Genomic DNA, 23238 nt, shown 5'->3' with positions numbered 1-23238 from the left:
CCATTGATCAGTAATGGGGAAACATGGCCAGTAGAAGCTGTGGGCTCAGTGCACATGGCGCAATGGAGCCACTGCTGAACATGCCAGCTGCTTTCAGGAGGGATGCAGGGCCAGGGCAGGAGTAAGCCTGCCCTTACCCCACTGCTCCACCACCTGGAAGCTGTCTCAGTTAAATGGTGCCCAGGCAGACCCTGCTTCCTGTATCCCTATCCCAGCCCTGAACCTCCTCCTACACCCAAACTCCTGCCTCAGACGTGAGTCCCCCTGCACCCAAACTCCTTCCCAGAGCTTGCACCCTGAAGCCTCTCCTGGATCCCAGTTCCCCACCCTGGGCTAAAGCCTGAGCCCCTCCACACTCCAAACCCCTTGGCCCAAGACCAGAACCTGCATCCCAACCTCCTACCCCCACCTGGTGCAAGTGAGTGAGGATGGGGGAGGAAGAGGAAAGGAGTGAGCAGGGGGAGGCCTCGGAGAACAGGTGGAGGAGGAGCAGGGCCTCAAAGAAGGGGCGGGAAGGAAGTGGGGCAAAGGTATTTGGGTTTGAGGTAGATCTTACATTGCACTTAAATTGAAAAAGTGATCTTGTGGTTAAAAAGGTTGGAGACCACTGTCCTAAAGATTTGGAAGAGTAAAAAAAGGATGCATGGAATAATTACTTTAAATAAGGCAGACAGAAGGAAAGAAGGAAGGAAAGAAGAGAAGAGTTTACTGTGTCAATGATGTCAAATGTTTTCTCACAAAACAAAGTATCTGTCCTTAAAAGAAAAAAACATCAATTATTATTGCAATGTACAATAGACGTAGTTAATGGTATTCCATACCTTCAATTGTGATGTTTTTCACCAGAACAGGTTTCACCACTTTAGATCCCATGAGAATCCCTGTTGTTCGCCAATATAATATATTTGTACCGGATTTCAAAGCTACCTGCGAGAACAAAAGTATGATACTTCACATCATCTCTCTATCGACCCTCTGCCTGCAGTTGTTCTTTTATTCCCTCATGCGTGTCACTCATTTCAGTGACTCATTTTCCTCACATCTTTGGAGCATTTGCAGACTTTCTGGGCAACAGCTCTGTAAATCCAGGGCTGTAGGAGGCACAGATCAATAAGAAGGATGCAACAGTGCCCTCTCTATGGTGGGCAGAAGCAGCTATTATGGGAAACACCTGGCTCTGACACCTCTCTTGGCGAGATGCACTGCAAGTCCCCCTGAGCCAATAGGAAGCAGAGTGTGGGGTGGGGAGGGAAGAGTCATGTTCCCATCCCCTATCCAGCCAAACAACAGCTGGACATGCCCACCACCCCAGGAGTTGCTAAGCATTCCCCTGGTGCATCCGCTCAGTCATTTTTAACTCTACTTCTGGACTCTGTTCTGGATCTAGGATCATAATCAATGGGATTGTTTGTAAAGACACACAATTCACTTTTTAAGAAAACAGGGTCTGTATTTGAACTAGCCCTACTTTTACATGAGTTCTCTTTTATGACTTGGGGTTTTCAAGAGCGCTCAGCCTCGGCCTATCTCTGCTATGTTTGATATCAATGGGCTTACCTAGTGCTTGAGGGCACTAAAAATGTGAGCCATTTAAACTGTAGTGAAAGCAGTACAACACCGCAAGAAAAAATGTTTATGAGTAGACTAAGCCTGAGTCTGGGGGTTAATGGCTGATGAAATTTGTTCACCACAAAGAAACTCAGGGCTAGTTTACATGTTTTGGGCCCTGACTGAACACAACCTATGAAGAAACCAATTTGGTTCAATGAGTCAATCTGCGGACCTTTAGTCCAATTTCAGAGGAGCTGAATGTGCAACGCTTGCACCAATTCAGCTAAACTGTGACACAGGGCCACAAAGGGTTACACAACTAGCAGGCTAACTGACCCAAATTCAACTTTTAGAGACATATTAGTAGATAAGATTTGTGGTTTTGTGTGTTTCTATATATAGTTAGAAGTTAACAATATAATCAAAGAGTTCCTGTCTGTCACTGTATAATTTTAATTCACAGATCAAACGGAGATATTAATATTTAAATTAACTGTAAATGTAGCCATATCACTGTTTTGATTTCTCTTTGAAGTATATAGCAAATTACCAGCAAATGGTGAGATAGGAAACTGCCTTCTGTGAATCCATGTCACTAATTACTGGTGATATTTAGGAAATCAGTTACTTCAAAGACACTATTGGGTTAAGAGGCTGCCTAGAAAATGCATAAAGGGTTCTTGAGACCTGATCCTTTCATCTTAATTCTTCTCGTGCTTCATCAGGGGAAGTTTGAGCCACAAGATTGAAATCTCCAGTTTCATTCTGGAACACCCAGATATTGAACCTATAGACTCATTCTGAAAGACTTTGCAACTCTAAAGCTCACCGTCTCTGCTAAGAACTATATTCATGACTATATGTATAATTGGATAATGATATTTTAACCAACTCTCTTTCTCAATAAATTGTAGTTTCGTTAAGAAGACTTGGCTGTGTGTATTTGGATAAGATCTGAAATATTCATTCATTTGGTGGGTTAATCTGTCCGATTGGGATTGGTAGAACTTTTTTGTATGATGAACAAGACTTTCCGTGCTATTTTCATTCTATTTGACTTGGCTGGGAGAAAGTCCCTAGCTGGGCTGCTTAAAAAGAAGGATGGTTTTAGCTTCTGGGCAACTAATAAGGTATTGTAGAAGCTGTTTTGGCTTGGTAAATCTAATTAGCAGAATAACCATCAGTTTTGAGGGTTGTCTGACCCCTTCTTTGCAGTTTGCCCTAACTAAACAATCTCTGTTGGGACCCCAGTCACAACTGGTTTACAAACTGCTGAGAAAAATCAGTGCAGCCTAGCCCCTAGAAATTCACTTGAAACTAAAAGGCTAGAACCTACCCTCAAATGTGCACATACAACACCAGAAGACTGCAGTCTCATTCACTTGGCGGGGAATAGTCTACATGCATGTGAATGAGCAAGTGTTTAGGAAGATAAGGCTCAAGATTAATGGGAGCGCCCCGAGGAATTTGAATTCCCATATATCTGCCTGACTTCTTAAAGGACCTGATTCAGTGCAGTCAGTGGGAAGGCCTGCATAGACAGACAGGCTTTGGATCTGGCCTTTTGAACATGCATCCGTTTAGAGCGTGTATCACTTGCTCCTCAGAAAAGCTGTGCTCTTCTCATTGAATTCACAGGACGCAGCCCTCCCTTGCTCACATATAGGAATCAATCATTATAAATGAACATAAGAGAAGCTCTGTGGTGTGATACTTAGCACTTACGGAATGAAAACGCCATTCGCCATTGTCTGTTAATTTCACCCATTTGTCGGCTGTGGAGTCCATCTCTTTGCACTGATCATTTTGAATCTGTCAATTAAAAACAGTAGCCACAATGAGACACCAGGCTAACAGGCTGAGGCAGGATGCACCACAGGAGGATGTCTATAGACCAATGGCAAGGTGATTCTGTTTTCTATCACCACCACACTGAGAGGGCTTCCAAATACAGGGCTAAATTCTGTCTTCTGCCTGAGGAGAAGGGATTGGACCAGGGATGTGCCACCTCTCAGCTGAGTGCCTTAGCCACTGAGCTGAAAATACAAAAGAGATTCTCCTCCTCATGCTTCTGCTTTGTGTAGACATAAGTGGCGTCTGAGCCTACTTAACAAGTCAGCTCACACTCGGGGATATTCTGATGTGGGTCTCTCTCCAGCTCACCCAGTGAAGTTGTTCCACTTACACTGATTAATTAAATATTAACTGAGAAAGTGCAAGAATCCCTGGGTAGGCAAGCAGTGAAAGCACCAATCAGAGAAGCAGCACATCCTTTTTCCAATCCTTTCCCCTGTTCAGCCAGAGCAGGATTTGAACCTCAGGTCTCCTCCTGCCACTCCCCCAGAGAGTAGCTTAGCCTCCTGAAGCATGTCTTGCTGCTGCTATTTTGGGTAGAGTTAGGGGTGCTCTGAGCATACCTTTAGATCAGGCTCTATAGGTGAATGAGGGAAGGAATGCCTATTTTTCCCTGGTTTGCGGCTCACGCAAGGATTAGGTGAGAGACAGGAATCCAGACACCTAGAGTGGGACAGCAGTGCATGTGCCCAGAGGCACCAACAAGGACATCAAGAGAACTTCTACTGCAAAGCAATAGGTGCTGAATGAGTTTAGTATCAACAGGGTTAGGTGGCAGCTAAGCAGGGACTTTGTGCATGATAGCGGAGCCCAAACGAAGGCACTTAAAATGGGGATTAGGACCTAAATAGTGTACTTTTGTGCATCTGGGCCAATGTGTCTCTGTGCCTCGGTTTCCCCATCTTTAAAATGATGTTAATGGGACTGCCCTACCTCATAGGGATGTGGGAGTTTAAACACATGAAAAGATCATAAGGTATTTAGGTACTGGGGGCCATATAAATCTTTAAGACAGATAGAGTTTATACCTAAATTCTAGGCAGATGCTGATGAAAGATGAATAATATTTACTTAACCCTGCATTCTGGGGAAAAGTGCATTCTTAAAACCTTATTACATATGGAACCTTAAACAGTAGAGCATCAGAATGAAAATCTAGCTGCCAAGTTACAATTATTTGGTTAACGGCTTTTAAAATGATAGCCTGCTAATTGATATAGAAAGAGGGGATGGCAAACCTAAAGAAGTGAACAACTATCAGTGTTAAGTTGATAAGAGCAAATAATAAGTGGGAAGCAGCTTTTAGACGTAGCGCTCAAACATTTTTGCTTTTGTGTAAGAGAAAAATCAATCATTAGTCAAGAAACCACAGGGAAAATCATATTCTACTATATGCATCTGGCAGTAAAAGCACATTTTGCTGCTTACTTCTTATGAACCAGGTACGACCTATGATAAAAAGTGAAAGAGGTTTAATACAGTATGCACTTTCTATTATCAAAGTGCAGTAGATTTTATTGAAGCAGCAGACGCAGCAATAAAGTGCCTCAGGCGTCAAAATCAAGTTATTTTTGTCTTCCTTTCTTATCCCTTACGAAGGGCAGTGGTGCTTTGCACTTAAATAGAGAGGCTCTCAACCCAGCATCTCAGAATACTGTACAAATATTAATTAAGGCCTAGCACCACTGTGACAGTGCTTTGCAGACGGCAATGACTCATCTGCCAGAGAACACAAGGGGGGAGGTGGACAATTTCCAGCATACTTATTGTGAACTGCCGTCTCTCTCTGTTTTAGGTCCTCATTTGCCCTCTTTCTCAACATTCAGCAGCAAATGCAACACTGACCAGCAAAGCAAGATAGCTCAGGGTGGAATCTTTCAGAGCCCTTAACTGACTTGTAAGTCCCATTGAAAATTAATGAGATCTGTGCTCCTAAACCTTTTTATCATTATTAATTTTTATTTGGATTACCATAGCTCCTAGGAGTCACAATCATAGACTAGGCACTGTGCTAAATGCTGTACAAATATAGAACAAAAAGATGTTCCCTGCCCACAAGGAGCTTAGAATGTAAGAGACAACAGACAGATACAGACAGAAGTACAAGTAAACAATGAGATTGTCTTGGTCAGCATGATAGGCTGTCTCTGCAAGTTGTCAAGTTTTTTGTAGGTGTCATAGCAAAGGAGAGTTTTAAGGAGGGATCTGAAGGTGGATAATGAGTTAGCTTTGTGGCTGTTGACAGGGAGCATCTCCCAAACAGGAGAGGACACATGGGAGAAAGCACAAAAGGTACATGACTGAGGAAAGTGCCAAGTGGACAATGAAAGCTGTGTTGGGCTCTTTTGAAAGTCCCAATCGCAAGCCTCAGAAATAGCTCACTTTTCATCCTTCTCTCTGCATGATAGTGACACAGACTGAGCCTTTCCCAAAGATGGACACCAAGATTTGCAAAGATGACTAGTGATTTTCAGTGCCCTGCTTGAAACACCTTTCAGAGGAAGCAGGTTCTCAGCTCTTTCTGAAAATCAGACCCCTTATAGGTGTCTCAAATCAGACAACCAAAAACCAAGGCTTCCATAATCACCAGCCATTTCTGAAACTTTTGGCTTAAGCTGCCACCTATGAGATTGGGATTCTCAGTTCCTGAACGTCATAAGGACATTCACATATGCAGATTCACATAACTCACAACGTAAACAATGCTACACAAACAAGCCAAACTAGATTACATTTGTTTTAGCATTGGCTGAACAAGAAGTAGGACTGTGTGGATTTGTAGGCTTTAAAGTTTTACGTTACCACACTTGAAAACAATGTAACAAAAAAAATCTACATTTGTAAAGTGCACTTTCCCAAGAAAGAAATTGCACTACAGTACTTGGATGAGGTGAATTGAAAAATACTATTTATTTTGTTTATCTTTTTATAGTGCAAATATTTGAATTAAAAAATAATATAAAGTGAGTTCTGTGTTGTAACTAAAATTAATATATTTGAAAATTCTCAGAGGGGTAACTATGTCAGTCTGTAATTTTAGAAACAATGAGTAGTCCTGTGGCACCTTAGAGAATAACAAAAATATATATAGTATCATGAGATTTCATGGGCAAAACCCACTTCCTCAGAAGAGATGGAACCTGGAGTAGAAATGACAGGAACCCAAGAATTTATAATAGGAAAAGAAGAGTGGGGGAAGGTACCTGTCAATTGGAAGATAACTGAGTGTGCTGGAAAGCTCCCATACTTAGTTTTTTATGTAAATGAGGTGTTAAATGCACAGAAGGTTGGCTTTATAATGTGCAGTTCAGTTCAAGCCTAGGGAGAGAGTATCAAATTTGCATATGAAGGTCAATTCCGCACTCTCTCTCTCTCTGTAACTGGCCTTTGAAATTTCTTTGTAGAAGAACGGCTACTTTTAAATCCATTAATGAGTGCCCAAGCAGGTTAAAATGTTCCCCTACAGGTTTATGTGTTACCATTTCTGATGTCAGACTTGTGTTCTTTGTTGTAGAGACTGCCCAGTTTGGCCAATATACATGGCAGAGGGGTACTGCTGACACCTGATGGCATAGATCACATTAGAGGATAGTTTTATGAGCCCCTGATATTGTGGTTTATGTGCTTAGGTCCTGTGATGGTGTCACTTGTATAGATGTGTGGACAGAGTTGGCAACACAATAAACCCCATTGCCAGATGGCATGCCACTGACAGAACTGTGCAAACTATGGGCAACCTGGATGAATAAAATGCAAATAGTAAAGTGGAAGCATAAATGGTAGAGAAGAAATGAGATTTTTAAAATATGTTCAGATTTAATAAGCCAAAGAGACACTAATAACATGGATGAGGAGAAAATAAAATTGATTCCAAAATACATCTTTATCTGGAACATATCTCTTTACTTTGAGGTTAAATTTGGAATATAAAAGCCTTACAAAAAACTCAAAGAAGATGTTGTTGTCAATATACTGGTATTCAAAGAAGACAGAACCAGACTTCTTCAGATGTACAGCATAGATCAGAGAAACAGTGCAGTCATCTCTGTTTGACTCTATGTAATTCCCATGAGGAGTCCACGAAGAGCTGGATAAACAAACCAAGGTTTATTTTACATCACAGACAGCCTAACCACATTTATAACATTCTTATTTAAAAATATATATTCATATATAGGATGCAAACTTTAGTTTCCCACATATTTTTCACAGGTTACCTTTTGGAAATCCAAATTCTGAATGGGGCAAAAGCATGTTGTTTCCTGAAACTTCTAATGCATCCTAACTGGGAAGGCTTTCATACCACTTGTCTAGGATACAGAGGGACATAGTCTTAAGAACAGGCCTTCTGCAATCAGCATGGATCATGCAGGGTGTAAAAGTAGCTTTAAGCTATCTTTACTTCTCTATAATCTTGGAGCCACTCAGGCACAAGTGAAAGCAGCTCAGGGCTGATCCAAGTTTCTCTGGCTGTTAATGATGTCTAATAGGCCATTATGACAGCAAGGGATTGATTGACAGTAGGGGCTACCTAGCCTGTCCGGTCATGCCCCTCTGCTAGTCCTACACCACCTGAAGAGTCCCCCCGTACAGAGAAAGGCTCAGGTAGAGGATGAAGCTGACTTCGTGCAAGTGGATCAGTAGGATCAAATAGGTTCCTTTTGATTTATCCTTCAGTTTCAACCATTCAAAATTGCCAAAGTGTGATTTTTGGCAATGTGCAGAGATTGCTTTTATATACTTTTCTATACTTACACAGCCTAGCATGCTTAATTGTCCCATGTTATCCAGCTAATGGCATTGCCAAGTTCCAAGAGCCTCCACTAACACATAACCAGCATTCCACGCTGAGGGGCAGAGTTTACCCATCACCACCTACTGTGATAATTCCAGGTTAGTATGCTATTGGAGCAGCTGGTTCCCACAACAAACTATAGGCTTGATCCATAGCCCATTGAAATCCATGAGCATTAAACCAGCCCCTTCACTGGTGTGGCCACAGACCAACCCAGACGCCTCTTACTTGTTACAGCTGTCTGCTTTATTCTCCGCTGATTCAACAGCAGTGTCCATGAAAGTGGCTACATTGGAGAATCCTGCTGGCAGCTCATCCCATTCATCAAACTTGATCCCACTGCCCAAGGAATACGTCCCCTCAGCACATTTACTGCACACTTGATTCTTCATTTCGAGGTATTCACCGGAAGCACAAGAAAAAGCTGTGAAGACAATCATTTACATCTGATTAACCATAAAGGCAATTAGCAGTAGCAGTTAGCTGTCACTAAAGAAACCAGTCATGAAAGTCCCAGCCATGAAAATCAGGAACACGATGAATCAGTTCAGAAAACCACTGTAAAACTCGGCTTCTGTTTTTCTACTTAACCGACAGCACTGGATAGCCCCATCTCAAGTCACAGCAATTGATCTGATTGTCTCCATTAGCAAAGAGGAATTTTTTAAAAATCGACACCTACAGACTGCATGTGTAGCTTGCCTATGGAAAAACATGTTTATGTCACTGTTATTACAGTCAGCGTCATCACCTGCCTAATTCCTTTCACCCACCAGTTGCATCTTGTGTTGGACTAAGCTTGCAAGCTCTTTGGAACAGCACCTGCCTTTTGTTGATGTCTGTATAATATACAATAGGGTGGGCCTTTACTGTGAATGCTGTTATTTTTATTCTATCAAACATAAATTTCATCTATGTGTAGACTAAATACAGTATCTCAATATATGTAACAAATAATAACAATTTAATGGCCAAGGTCTCCATTTTTTCCCCACCCATGATTCCAAAACCACCAACTTTACTCTCCCACTATCTAGGTATTTATATGGCCATCATCACTGTGGTATCCAAACATCTCTCAATAATTAATTAATATTGTACACACAGCACTCCTAACCAAGTAACTCACTCAAGGTTACAATGGAAATGGCTGAGCTAGGAACTGAACCCACAATTCCTGAGTACCAGTCCAGTGCACGATCCACTAATAGACCATCCTTCCAATATAGCTATTTCCTTCCATGATTTAATATAGCTGTTCCAGTCCCCATCGCTGTACCTTTGCTGCCCCCTGTGGTCATTCTACAATATAACTCCCTCCTACCAGACCCCCTCCCTTTCCATTTTATCAGAAACAATGAAATTCCAGGCACATCCCATTGTCTTGGCACAATCAAAGCCTTACATTGCTTTAAGTTATGATAAGAGAAAGCTGTGTACCAAATTTAGTGCTCCGAGCTCTTACTGTTTAGGAGCAGTTCTTGAACAAATGGACTCACAGACAGACAGATAGATGCACATTTCTAAAATATATAGTAAGATGCAATTAATTATTACTATGATTTATATCTCCACTCTTTAAAAATATATGATGAGGCACCATAGCCAAGTGGAGGAATTCCCAAGCTAATCCACCAATGGCCCCCAAACCATCCACTTTTGCCTTCTGCAATCTCCAACCCATTCATTCGTTCATGGACTAATGGATTTTGCAAGCCCCATCCTATGTGATTAGTAAAGCACCATTTATACTCATGGAGCCAGAGCCTCATCTAATGTAAACTGGCATAAATCAATTCAAACCAGCCAAGGATGTAATACGTGATATTGTATACATGTACTGATGTTTATCTAACAGCAGAAGAATCTGTTGGATGTAAAACACTCTGAGAAAAGAGTGATATAGTAGCAGAAATTGCAGGTCCTATTCAAATCCAGCTAAGCCTGAATTTCAAGTTCCTACTCAGGTATGACTCACAACCAGCATTCCTTTGTGTAAATCATACTTGACTGGCCCCGCTAGAAGGTACTAGATGAAAGATCAATAGACGGGACAAATTCTCCTCTCCGTAACATTGGTGCAACCTCCATAAATTTAAAAAAAACCACTGTATCCAATCTCATACCATACTCACGAAATGAACAGGAATCTATTTAGGTCTCAAAGTAGGAAAGAATCCCTTTTCAGGAAGGGGGCTGGACTTTAAACAAATGTTTAAATGCCACTGAAATGGTATTTAAAACACAGGGTTTTGTTAAAAAATAAATGGAGAATACTGCTACACCACATTCCAAATTTGTGAACTTCAAACAGGGGATTGGTTTCCAAGAGAAAGTCACTGCCAAACTGACAGTATGGCAAGCCTCAGAGCCTCTTGTTTGGCTTCTAATGGAAGGGACCAGAGAGGACTGAGCTAATTGAGTTAGTTTTGTTCAATTCCTTCTGCTCTGATAATTTCAAATGAGGGGAAAGGAAAAATCATTGCAACCTTTTGAAAGAGGAACAGCCTCAATGACAAGGCAGACTGCTGTCCAGGAGGCTCGAGCTCAAACACTGACCTTCAGCACTAGAGACAAAGACCACTGGAAAGTGTTGTGTCCATCCCACCCCACGAGGCCCAGAGGGAGACCATTCCCCCTTGCTGCTGTGTCTCTAAAGACTGACATAAAAGAGAATTAGCAGCCTCGGAGGCCCTGGGGAGGGGGAAGCATCAAACAGTCTAGGGTTTCAGACAGGGCAGTGCAGCAGTAGTCCAGGGCAACAACAGTCAGCCCATCTTGCCTCAGGCAGATGCTTAAGATGGGGAGGTAGAGGTGGCCACCCAAGGAGTGTGAGAGCAGCAAGGCGGCTTGGGGACCGGGGCAAACCCTACTCCATGGGTCCCCAAGAGTGCTGGAGGGCTCCACACGCTGACCAGGATTCTGGTCACAGACCGATTATTGTCTGGTGCCCCTGGGATACTTCCTATGATCCTCTCACTGGGTACTTTCAGCTCATGGGGGTCCTCTGTTTCCTCAGGTTACACAGCTAGCAGCAATCCCAGCAACTCTTCAGCATCCTTGTCGACTGGCAGCTCTGGCAGTCCCTTTAGACCCTCAGCTCTGCAGAGGTCCCCCTTGGGCACAACCCCCAGCAGTGGGTTGGAGGGGGGCTGTCTCCTTTGCTGACACCAGCCCAACTGAGCTAAAAAGCCTGCCTGCCTTTTATACTTTCTGTCCTGCTCTACTGTGTCTTATGGGATGGACATGATTTCCTGGCTCTGACCTGGCCTGGTCCCCATCCTCCAGGCATGACAAGAGGCCACCCTTGCATGTTCCTTCCCAGCATGATGCTGTATCCTAAATGCAAAAGGCTAGAGGCTAAGGTACCCGCACTGGTGTCCTTCATGACCTGTTGCCAGTTTAAGGATGTGTGGTTTTTCACTATGATGGAAGACCTGCCCACAAGATAATGGAGAGCTTCTATCACCCACTTAACAGCTAGAGCTTCTTTCTCAATGATGGAATAGTTGTGTTTCTGTGGGAATAGCTTCTGGGTGATGTAGAAGTCTGGATATTCCTCCCATAGATGTTCTGGGAGAAGAGAGCATCAAGTCCTACCACTGACAAGTCCATTGGGACAATGAAGCCATGAGTGAAGTCAGGACTGTACAGTACTAGTTCTTGGCATAGGTGGTCCTTCAGTCACCGAAAAGCCTCTTTGCATTTGGGGGACCAACACGCCCATTGCAGGCTTCCCTTAGTGAATAGCTTGGTCAAGGATGCAGTAATTATGGCAAAACCATGAATGAATCAACTGTAATACCCCACCATTCACCTCACTTGTGTTTGCGGTGGTTGAGGTTGGGTAGCCTGTATAGTCTAAATCAGGATTACTCAACATGTGGCCCATGGGCCGCATGCGGCCCGCTTGTTTGCGGCCCGCGTTGCAATGTGTGTTGTCATGGGGCTCAACATGTGACCTGTGGGTGGGATCCTTTCAACATGACCTCCACTGGGAACATGCTCCTCAATGGCAAGGAGTCTCCCAGGTGGAGTGAGCACTGAAAGACACAAGTGGATGGGCTGGCTGGAACAGATGGGTACAGGGTGTTGGCGTTTTTAGTCCCAGAGAAGAGGTACTGGGAGCACCGGGGCATTGTAGGAAGTGCTTTGTATTCATGCCCATCAGTGTGAAAGAAGCTATTTGCATATATATTTGCACGAATATGCAACCACACTTAAGTTGCGGCCCTCGGCATGTGCTCTCGGGGCTTCCAAAGTTGAGTAGCCCTGGTCTAGATCTTTCCAACTAGGGGAGTGCATCTTATCTTGCCTGAGGGTGTAATCAATGTATGTGGTCTCTTGCTCTCTTCTTAGGGTTTGCAGTCAGTTGTGGCTCCTGGAGGGTCCCTAAAATGGTTGCCACCTGATTCAGGTGGTCCTCCCAGTAGTGACTGTAGATCACTATGTCATAGAATTAGGCCACAACATACTCAATATGAGGCTGCAGCAGATGATCCATCGGCCTAGTTTAGAAGATTGCAGGGGCTCCATGAAGGCTGAAGGGCATGCTGGTAAACTGGTAGAGACTGCTGAGTGTAGCAAAGGCCATCTTTTCTTTGACCCAGGTTCCAGGGGTTACTAGCATATCCCCCTGGTCAAATCCAAGGTGGTGATGTAGCAGGTCTCTGAATCAATCAAGTAGCTCATCAATCCAGGGCACTGGACATGGGCTGAATTTAGAGATAGTGTTGATCCTCCAGAAATGACTGCAGAATAGGAGGTTCCCATCTCGTTTGGGAACCAGCACTCTGGAACTGCACTACTCACTCTGGGTATGTCTACACTACCCTCCTAGTTCGAACTAGGAGGGTAATGTAGGCATACCGCACTTGCAAATGAAGCCTGGGATTTGAATTTCCCGGGCTTCATTTGCATAAGCGGGGAGCCGCCATTTTTAAATCCCCGCTTGTTCGACCCCGTGTAGCGCGGCTACACGGGGCTCGAACTAGGTAGTTCGGACTAGGTTCCTATTCCGAACTACCGGTACACCTCGTGGAACGTGGAATGAGGTGTACCAGTAGTTCGGAATAGGAATCCTAGTCCAAACTACCTAGTTCGAGCCCCGTGTAGCCGTGCTACACGGGGTTCGAACAAGCGGGGATTTAAAAATGGCGGCTCCCCGCTTATGCAAATGAAGCCCGGGAAATTCAAATCCCGGGCTTCATTTGCAAGTGCGGTATGCCTACATTACCCCGCTAGTTCGAACTAGTGGGGTTAGTGTAGACATACCCTCTGTGGCTTCTCAGCGTCCCGTAACTCTGCATTGCCTGGTCTTCCTGCTCTACCACATACTGCATTTGACGTGGGAGAGGTCTCGTTACCTCACGAGCCACTTCCCGGTATTGGTCTGGATACTCTGCCAGACCAGGGTGGTCTGTCCACACAATGCTGCAAAGACTTGGGAAAGGCCTCCAGCAGCCACTGGTCTGTTTCTGCTGCTCTTTCATAGGGAGGTTGTCACACTGGGGTGAGGTTGGCAATAGTGGGTAGGGGAACCTGGACCCATCCTGCTCCACCAAGGCTCAGGCCAGAGCCCCCACACTGGAATTCCACCAGCAGGGATTCCACCACAACTCACTGCCCAGTATTCTGGCCACACAACTGTATTGTCCGGTGTCCCTGGGCTGCTTCCTACGATCCTCTTTCTAGGTACCTTTAGTTCCTAGGGGTCCTCCATCTCCCCGGGGTACATAGCTAGTAGCAGTCCCAGTGGTTCTCTGATGTCCTTGTTGGCTGGCAGTTCCTCCAGGTCGTTGGTGCTGCAGAGGTGCAAGCCCCAACAGCGGGCAGGAGGCAACTGCCTCCTTTGCTGGCTACGGCCCACCTTTTATACTTCCTGTACCTCCCCACTATTTTGAGCAGAGTGGGCGTGGCTTGCCTGGCCACACCCACTCTGGAGTGGATGGTGGTTCCTTTAATCAGGCCCACAAGAAGGCTATGCCCCCTTGCTGCACCCACTCTAATTATGTTTCCGAATTGCCTAGCTTATATTGGCCATATCGTACATTACTCCACAGGAGGCTGCTCTTCCTGTCAAAACACATATGTCTGCAAGCAAAACTAGCTCTGAGCAGGCCAGCTGCTTGCCAGGTTCAATTAGAGGCTGAATGTGGCTAATGGCAAAGTGAACTGCTTCTGACATTGGAACAGCTGCATAACTTGAGTTTATTCCAGTCAGTACCGAGCAGCAATGGGGTGGGAGGGCTGGGATGAGAAGCACATTGCTGTAGAAGCATTTGTGTGATGAGCAGAGCTACGGTCTTATCGCATGCAGTCGTTAACAACAAAAGAGAACCAAAAAAAAGCCACCTTATTTGAATCTAAGCCACATGTGTCCAATGCAGGAGGAGTTCCTTTTAAATCTATTGTCTCCCAGACCGCTGTTATGGTTATGGGATTATTTTGATGGTGGGCGCGGTGTGACAGAACCCTGAACATTTTGTAGAGACGACATCCTCAAACTCTTGGCCCATGAGACACCTGCTAGTGGTCCACAAAGAGATAATGAATTGGTTGTAGTTGCTGGCTCTTCTTGTCCAAGCTGCTAAAAAATTCACTAAAATACAGATAGATGTACACTTAGCGCTTTCTTCTTTTACTTGTTCATGTGAATTGCAGCAGTTGCCACAACAATGTAACATAAGCATGAATGAAGTGTCCACAAGATAATCGCACTGGTAAGTTGGGGGGTAAAATTTTCAAAAGCGTTCAAGAGGCTTAGGAGCTGAATTCCAGTTTTCAAAAGTGACAGGCATTGAGGAGACTAAGGGTGCATCTACACTGCACCCGTAGGTCAAAATAAGATATACAATTTGAGCTATGTAAATTGCGTTTTTTATTTCAATCTAACTTCAAAATAAAGCGCTATTCCAAAATGTCCCTTAACCCTTGTGGAATGAGAGTTAAGGGATGCCGGATTAGCACACCTGTTATTTCAACATTTGTTTAGAAATAATGAGAGCTTTTTAAGATATGGAATAGCTAGAGGTAGCCTAAATGTGAACTTTCAATATGACTTAGATGCCTCAATTCCTTTCAAAATCTGGGCTCTAAGGCTACGTCTACACTGTGGGGGTTTTCCAGAGGTAATCCTGGAAAAACTCTGCTGCGTCTAGGAAACGCATCTGCTCTTCTGTTTTTTTCTGTGGACGTGCAAACGAGCTCTTTTGGAAGCCCTGTCTTCCTCATTTCATGAGGAAGAAAGGATCTTCCGAAAGAGGGGGTGTCATGGCTCCTTCCTCACTCTGGCATAATAAATGCAGAAGTGGGGGCCAGCAAGTGTACCCCAAAGCCTTATCTACCAGGCTTTGGTATAAAACTTCCCCCAAAATCTTAAAAACCTAGATCTTGGGAATAAAACTTCCGCTGCCACCACCCAAATGTTGATAAAGAAATCAGGGGAAAGATCATTTGGGAAATCTCACCCCTAAAATAAAAATCAGGGCACACAATTAACCACTTCCAGGTTAATAAAAGGAAAAGAAAGGACTTTTATTATTACAACAATATTCCTGTTGCAAGTATAATGACTAGATAGGAAGGTAACAAAATATACTCATGGAGAAACTCCATGGGCCTAGAACTTAGTTACAAAGAAAAACCAAAACATCTTTTAAACAGTGCCAGATCTCAGATCCCAACCCTTAAAACAATAAAGCCTAACGAAACTACCTAAACTTTACCCTACTCTCAGAAAATGAAGAATGGTGTCTTGGGGAGAGAGAGAGAGAGAGAGAAAGAGAGAGAGACATGCTTGTCCCTCTCTGTAGCTGCAGAGAACACACCCAGAGAGACAAAAGGGAGATAAGAAAAACCCAAATTCCTTTGTCCCAGTTTGAAAGTCCCACCTACATTCCTACTGGTCACTCCACCTGGCTAGGTGTAGTTAACCCTTTAATCCCCAGGCTGCTGGGTAACCCTCAATCATGACAGGGGGGTTTTCCGAAATTTGGCCCAGTGTAGACGGGCCAAATTTCAGAAAAGCCTCTTCTGAAAAAAAATATTGGAAAAAGCTACGCAAAATGCAGAGCATGTTTTGCGTAGTTTTTTCTGACAAAAAAAAATGCAGTCTAGACCTAGCCTAAGTACTGAAGTCACTTTTAATAATGTGAATTCAGCTCCAAAGCCACTTAGATGCTTTTGAAAATTTTACCCATGGTTCACACTGTGCAAAAGTTTGGGAACACCTGCTTCAGAACAAATTCTCCCTGGTATGGAATGCCAGTGGCAGCTGACAGATCTTCTATATACGGTTCAAGAATTAACTCTAGGGATATACCTATATACACAAGCAATAGTTTATATGCAGTAACACAGATTATGAATACAAAGAATTATCTAGAGACCACTTGCATCAATCTATTGAAGGTATTTCTAATACATAAGCCTAGGCACAAAGGTATGTAAGCGAATGTTTTTCCTGCCATGCCTATTCATGAGTATTTTAGATTAAGAAAATACTTTCACTGTCCACTAAAAACAGTGGGTCATATTCTGCTATCAATTACACTGATGTAATTCTGGAGTACTGTAGTTCTACTGATGCTGCTGGAATTTCTTCAGATTTACAGCAGTATAAACAGAATTTGTTCCTAGGTCTCTTGCTTGGCCTGGCGCCAACTGCTCAATGTTATAATCCTATCAACTTTCCCAAACCAAGCAAAGGTTGTTGTAGTTTACAGTACAGAAGTCTCAGGATAAAAGGTACTGTTATGTATTATTACATATCACTTCTCACAGCCTCACTCCAACAACCTGTACTGCCAGGACCACCTCCTCTGCTGATTCACCCTTTAAGTAATTATGTACATCTAAGCTATGTGGCTGCAAAGCACCACCAGTTCCCTTTGGTACCATTTCGTGCTCACTTTGCATGGGTATAAAGGGCTATATCAGGAGAAAAGCAGCACAGAGTTAGGCACACAAGTTAGCTTCTTATTAAAAGATTTGTAGGGCTTATGGGCTGGAGGGCCAGCTGGAGATGAGAGCAAAAGAATTGGCAGCCCCAAAGAGTGGAGCTCCATGGCGAACTGGGCTGGGGTCTGACACCGCAGGCTCACTCCCACCCCTCAAGAGGAGCTGGGGAGGGGGGGAACCCAGCAGATGTGGTACCATCCTCACTGCCATGGGCACCTACATTGAGCCCTCCAGAGCTATTAGACCCCTTTCCTGAGCCCCCCACCGCTGCCCTGAATCCTGCACCCCACCTACCCTGCACCACCCATACAAGACCAGCCCCCTGCCCTGACTCCTCCCCGTACTCAACCTCCTTGCTTTGACTCCTGCATCCCCCCATCCCCCCCCACACACACAGTCAGCTCCCTGCCCTGATGGACCCAAGCAAGGCAAGGTAAGTCTTCTAGTAATTAATATTGGACGTGTCATCCGTGATGAGACTGAATGCTGTCAGGCCTGTGATCTCCTTGAAAAGTAGTTTAATCTAGGAGGGAATGTCCTTCGTATTATAAACGAAGGAGGAGTAACGGTAGTTCGAACTAGGAAGCCTAGTTTGAACTACCTAGTTCGTGCCGCGTATAGCCGCGCGGCACGGGGTTTGAACCAGCCGGGATTTAAAAATGGCGGCGCCCAGCTTATGCAAATGAAGCCCGGGAAATTCAAATCCCGGGCTTCATTTGCAATTGCAGTATGCCTACATTACCCTCCTATTTCGAAATAGGAGGGTAGTGTAGACATACCCTCATATCCTGGGACCAACAGAGCTACAACTTCACTACATCCAACACTTAAATATTCTATGTAACAGCATCCTTTTGGGGATGCCTCAGATAACAATATATATTAGGGTGAAAAGGCAGACCTGCCAACAGGGACGAGGGAACAAGGCAACTGCTCTGGGGCCCGGTGATTCAAAAGGGCCCAAGACTTCTAGATGCCGCTGCTGCTACAGAATCCAGGGCCCTTTAAATCACCACCAGAGCACCACATGGCACTTTCCGGTCAGCTTTAAGGGCTGGGGGGAAGGGCAGCATGGCATGCTCTGATTGGCGCTGAGGACTGGCAGCCCCATCTCTTCTGTCTGAACCTGCCCCATCTCACCTTGCACAGGGGCCCAGCATGGCTGTCTGCTCCCCTGTATGTAAGCACAGCTTTGAACCCCAAGTTCAAGAAAGCATCCTCATTCAAGGTAACACATGAAATGTATATGCTTAAAGTTAAAACCACGCATTAGTGCCCTAGACAGAGATGGAATTAGGCATCTGCTTACTGCGCTTTTCTGAACCAGGGCCTTAAAAAGCAAATCCTTCTTTTTAGCTTCTGCAGCAAAGCTTCCTTAGAAAGCAGATAAAATCCTCCCACAGCAAAGACAGAGACCATGCAATTGTAACTGACACACCTAATGTGGTTCACTGTCCCATGTAGTGGCACTTAGACCCCTTACAGCAAGAGATAAGAACAAAAGAGCTCTACAGGCTAAACTGGGAGCCAGCTGGCTCTATAGCTCAAGCTGTAGCGGCTCCTACACTAAGCACTAAGCTCCAGAAATCCCAGGGTTGACTCTGCCCAGTGATGGTTACACAATGAACTAGTCCTGCAGCCCATGTTAATACACAAGAAGCCTCCTTGGAGTAAATAGAATGTCTTGGATTATTAAGTAAATCCCATGAAAGTGAGGTTTGGAGGATTGGGCCAATGAATTCTGTTGGCCTCATTCAACAATCAAAAGAGTGAGTCAGGGACCAAACCTATGTATTGAGTGTCTTCAGTGGAAGCTTCCTCAGTTCATCATTAGGTCCATTTTCTGATATCTTTACTCATGCTGAGTTGCACCTTACTGCATGAGCAGTGCCACTGATGTCAATGGAACAATGAATAGAGAAAGGAACCAGTAGTAAGTGAGTTAAGTGCTCAGCTCCAGAAAAGGTGGAATTAAAGGGCCTGTCTCTGCAGTACATTTTTAGTGAATAATCTCAAAATATCCAATTTCCTATAATGCAGGTGGCATGTTTTAAAATATGGACACCAAAAAGCATGCGTGTTTGTATTCATTTATGTCAGTGTATATGAACACACACGTTATCTCTAGAAGATACAGTAATTAAATGTGAGCCGTCAGTAACATCTTAGCTACATAAGTGCCCCCAGCACTATTGCTAATGGTGCAGACGCACTGCTTGTAGCCAAGATGTAAAATATTAGGGGAACAAAGCCAGCAAAGTCAAAGCCTAATGCTATAGAATCAAGAGAGGGAGCATGAATAGACAAGTGGCCTTTTCTCAGAGCTGTGCCAGTTTCATTGCTAGTGTTCATTCATGAAAGTGAACAAGGTAATCATTAGAGACCTGAGGAAGATATCTGTGTAGCTTGAAAGCTTGTTTCACACACCAAGGGTTGGACCAAAAAAAAAAAAAAAAGATATGTCACCCACCTTGTCTCGCTAATATATTGGAACCAACACAGCAACATAGGCAAAAAGTAATCCTATTTATTTCAAGGTGCAGTAGTGAGACTAGAAAACAAAATCAGCAAGCATCAAAAGGAAAAAAGGTGAAAAAGCTGATTGATTTCTTATGATTCACACATTCTCTCCAAAGGATTTGAACTCTGACTCTCTTAACTACTTGTGAAATGCAGTTATTGTGGGTGAGCAATGACCATGAACTAAACATTTGCTAATGTAATATCTATTTATGTTAAGCTACATAAGGAACCATACCTTGTTATTTAATACCTTGTAATTTTGCTTCGTAGAGGGTAAAAATACGAGAAACTTAAAATTATAAAAAGCAATTTACTATTCTTTCAACCAACATTTGCACAATTTAAGAATAAATTCCAGATAAATCTCTGAGACTGGAAGAAACACAAATGTTCAGATTGCAAACAATTTGTCCACAGGAATATAAAACCAATGAAAATAAGATTTTTTTCCAGTGGAAATGGCATAAACTCAAATGCATGTGTCATAAAATGTTATGAGCCAAATATACAAAGAGTTGTATAATATACATTTTTATATTCTATACACATACAAATGCGATGTGAATTTACATTATTCCCCAAACTCCCACTGACTTCCATGAGAGCAGAATCAGATAGGACCCCGTACACTTGTAAGAGAGCCATTTCTCACCTGCTCTGGGGTTCCAATGCCCCAAGGATGGTGGCAGCCTCATAGAAACTCGGACTGCAATTTTGACGGATACTTTGCAAGCTGGAGACTCTGGGCATGTCTACACTAGGAAATTATTTCACAAAACTAAATTTGAAATAACTCCTGAAATAACAAAATCAAAATAGCGCGTCCCCACTACGGAAGAGCATTGAAATTAGTCCGAGGCAGGGTCTTTTATTGTGGATGCACTACCTCAAGTTAGAGCCCCAGGAAGCACTGGGGAGTAATTACTTTTAATGGCTCTAGGGAGTAGTTATTTTGAAATAGTTGGAACTATAAAGCCACTTGGCTCCCAGTGTAAGTTGTAGAGTTCCCTTGTTCTTATCTCTCACTATTAGTGGTTTAAGTGCCACTACATGGGACAGTGAACCACCCTAGGGCAACCTCTACACTGTTTGTTTGTTGAATTCTGAATCTGATTTCAGGTGACTGCAGTTTCAGTTTCAGCTGCTGTGGCAGTTGGGACTGAGTGCCTGACCCTTTGTTCCCTCAATTGCTCTCTTGATTGCATCTGGTCAGCCTTCCCTGTGTGATTCATGAGGGGGCAGGCCTGGCCTAGGCAAGCAGGCTTTAAAAGCCAGAGGCAGAGCAACCAGGGAGCGAAGCAGATAGGAGCTGCAGACAGGGGAATTTGAGAAGGTGTTTGACAGAGGGAGGCCTACGATGGTCAGAAAGACCCGCAACACCTGTGCCAGCACTGCTTCTGTCTCCTCCACTGGCGCCTGTAGCCAGACAGAGCGCCTGAGCATGGATGCCTCTTCCCAGATCCTGGTGTGGTTTTGCAGGGACTGTGGCCTGCAATTCCCACTTATTATCCAGACTAGGGAGATCATCCAATGCGAAAGGTGCCTGCTGGTAGAATCTCTCAGGTAGCAGGTGGGAGAGCTACAGGAGGAGGTGGCTAGGTTGAGGAGCACCTGCATCCATGAGGAATTCCTGGACCATGTTCATGAAGAGATAGCTGAGGTAGCTGTCCCAGTACACAGGACTGTGGACACACCACTGGTGGAGGGGGAGATGGTTCAGGGTGGACAGTGGCAGCTGGTTACTTCTGGCAGCAGGCACTGCTCCACCCCTGCTCTGAACCCTCCCGCTGTGGTACTAGGAAACCGTTATGCTCTTCTTTATTCAGGAGATAAGCAATCACCCCCTACACCAGAGAAGGAGAAGTCCCGTATCCTCAAGGTTGGGAGGTCTGCTGCCACCACTGCAAATAGGAAACGTAGGGTAGTGGTGGTCGGAGACTCTCTTGAGGGGAACGGAGGCGCCCATATGTCGCCCTGACATTTCATCTAGTGAGGTATGCTGCCTGCCAGGGGCCCGTATCCGAGATGTTATGGAGGCATTGTCGAGGATTATCCGGCCCTCTGACTACTACCCCATGCTACTCATCCATGTAGGCACTAATGATACTGTGAGGTGTGACACTGAGCGGATCAAGAGTGATTAGAGGGCTCTGGGAGTACGGGTGAAGGAGTTGGGAGCACAGGTGGTATTCTCTTTGATCCTTCCTGTCAAAGGTAGGGGCCCGGGCAGAGACAGGTGCATCCTGGAGGTGAATGCCTGGCTGCGAAGATGGTGTCACCAGGAGGGTTTTGGCTTCCTCGACCATGGGATGCTATTCCAGGAAGGACTGCTAAGCAGGGATGGCGTCCACCTTTCAAGGAGGGGGAAGACCCTATTTGGACACAGAATGGCTAACCTAGTGAGGAGGGCTTTAAACTAAGTTCGACGGGGACAGGTGAACAAAGCCCACAGGTAAGTGGAGAACATGGGAACCTGGGAGATGGGTCGGAAATGGGAGGGAGCGTGGGCTACAATGGCAGAGAGAAAGGAGGGTCAGGGCAAAAAACTGGGAGGCAAGGTCAAATCAGAATCTTAGATGCCTATATACAAATGCGAGAAGTATGGGAAATAAGCAAGAAGAACTGGAAGTGCTAATAAATAAGTACAATTATGACATTGTTGGCATCACAGAAACTTGGTGGGATAATACACGATTGAAATGTTTGTATAGAAGGGTACAGCTTGCTCAGGAAGGATAGACAGGGAAAAAAGGGAGGAGGTGCTGCCTCATACATTAAAAATGAACACACTTGGAGTGAGGTAGAGATGGACATAGGAGATGTAAGTGTTGAGAGTCTCTTGGTTAGGCTAAAAGGGATTAAAAACAAAGGTGATGTTATGCTAGGAGTCTACTACAGGCCACCTACCCAGGTGGAAGAAGTGGATGAGGCTTTTTTTAAACAACTAAAAAAATCATCCAAAGCCCAAGATTTGGTGGTGATGGGGGACTTCAACTATCCAGATATATGTTGGGAAAACAACACTGCAGGGCACAGACTATCCAATAAGTTATTGGACTGCATTGGAGACAACTTTTTATTTCAGAAGGTTGAAAAAGCTACCAGGGGGAAGCTGTTCTAGATTTGATCCTAACAAATGGGGAGGAACTAGTTGAGAATTTAAAAGTGGAAGGCAGCTTGGGTAAAAGTGATCATGAAATCAGAGTTCACAATTCTATGGAAGGGTAGAAGGGAGACCAGCAAAATAGAGACAATGGATTTCTGGAAGGTGGATTTTGGTAAGTTCAGAGAGCTGATAGGTAAGGTCCCATGGGAATAGAGACTGAGGGGAAAAACAACTGAAGAGAGTTGGCAATTTTTCAAAGGGACATTAAGGGCCCAAAAGCAAGCTATTCCGATGTGTCGGAAAGATAGAAAATATGACAAAAGACCACCTTGGCTTAACCACGAGATCTTGCATGATCTAAAAATAAAAAAGGAGTCATAAAAAATGGAAAGTAGGACAAATTACAAAGGATGAATATAGGCAAACAGCATAGGAATGCAGGGGCAAG

General features: G+C 44.2%; 1 protein-coding gene across 2 annotated transcripts in view; it reads right to left on the bottom strand.

The window, feature by feature from the left end:
* ELAPOR2 (endosome-lysosome associated apoptosis and autophagy regulator family member 2) overlaps positions 1 to 23238 on the bottom strand; it is a 156801-nt gene that overhangs the window by 57766 nt on the left and 75797 nt on the right. For both annotated transcript variants that reach the window (XM_075926150.1, XM_075926158.1), the window contains exons 3-6: positions 8429 to 8624; positions 7345 to 7492; positions 3277 to 3363; positions 822 to 927 (exon numbers count right to left, since the gene is read on the bottom strand). In XM_075926150.1, the coding sequence (XP_075782265.1) occupies positions 822 to 927; positions 3277 to 3363; positions 7345 to 7492; positions 8429 to 8624 (537 nt within the window). The remainder of the gene's footprint in view (positions 1 to 821; positions 928 to 3276; positions 3364 to 7344; positions 7493 to 8428; positions 8625 to 23238) is intronic.

Source organism: Pelodiscus sinensis, chromosome 1, assembly GCF_049634645.1.
Source record: "Pelodiscus sinensis isolate JC-2024 chromosome 1, ASM4963464v1, whole genome shotgun sequence".
Lineage (NCBI taxonomy): Eukaryota > Metazoa > Chordata > Testudines > Trionychidae > Pelodiscus > Pelodiscus sinensis.
The sequence above is the reverse complement of the archived record's forward strand: the minus strand, read 5'-3'. Positions and strand labels throughout refer to the sequence as shown.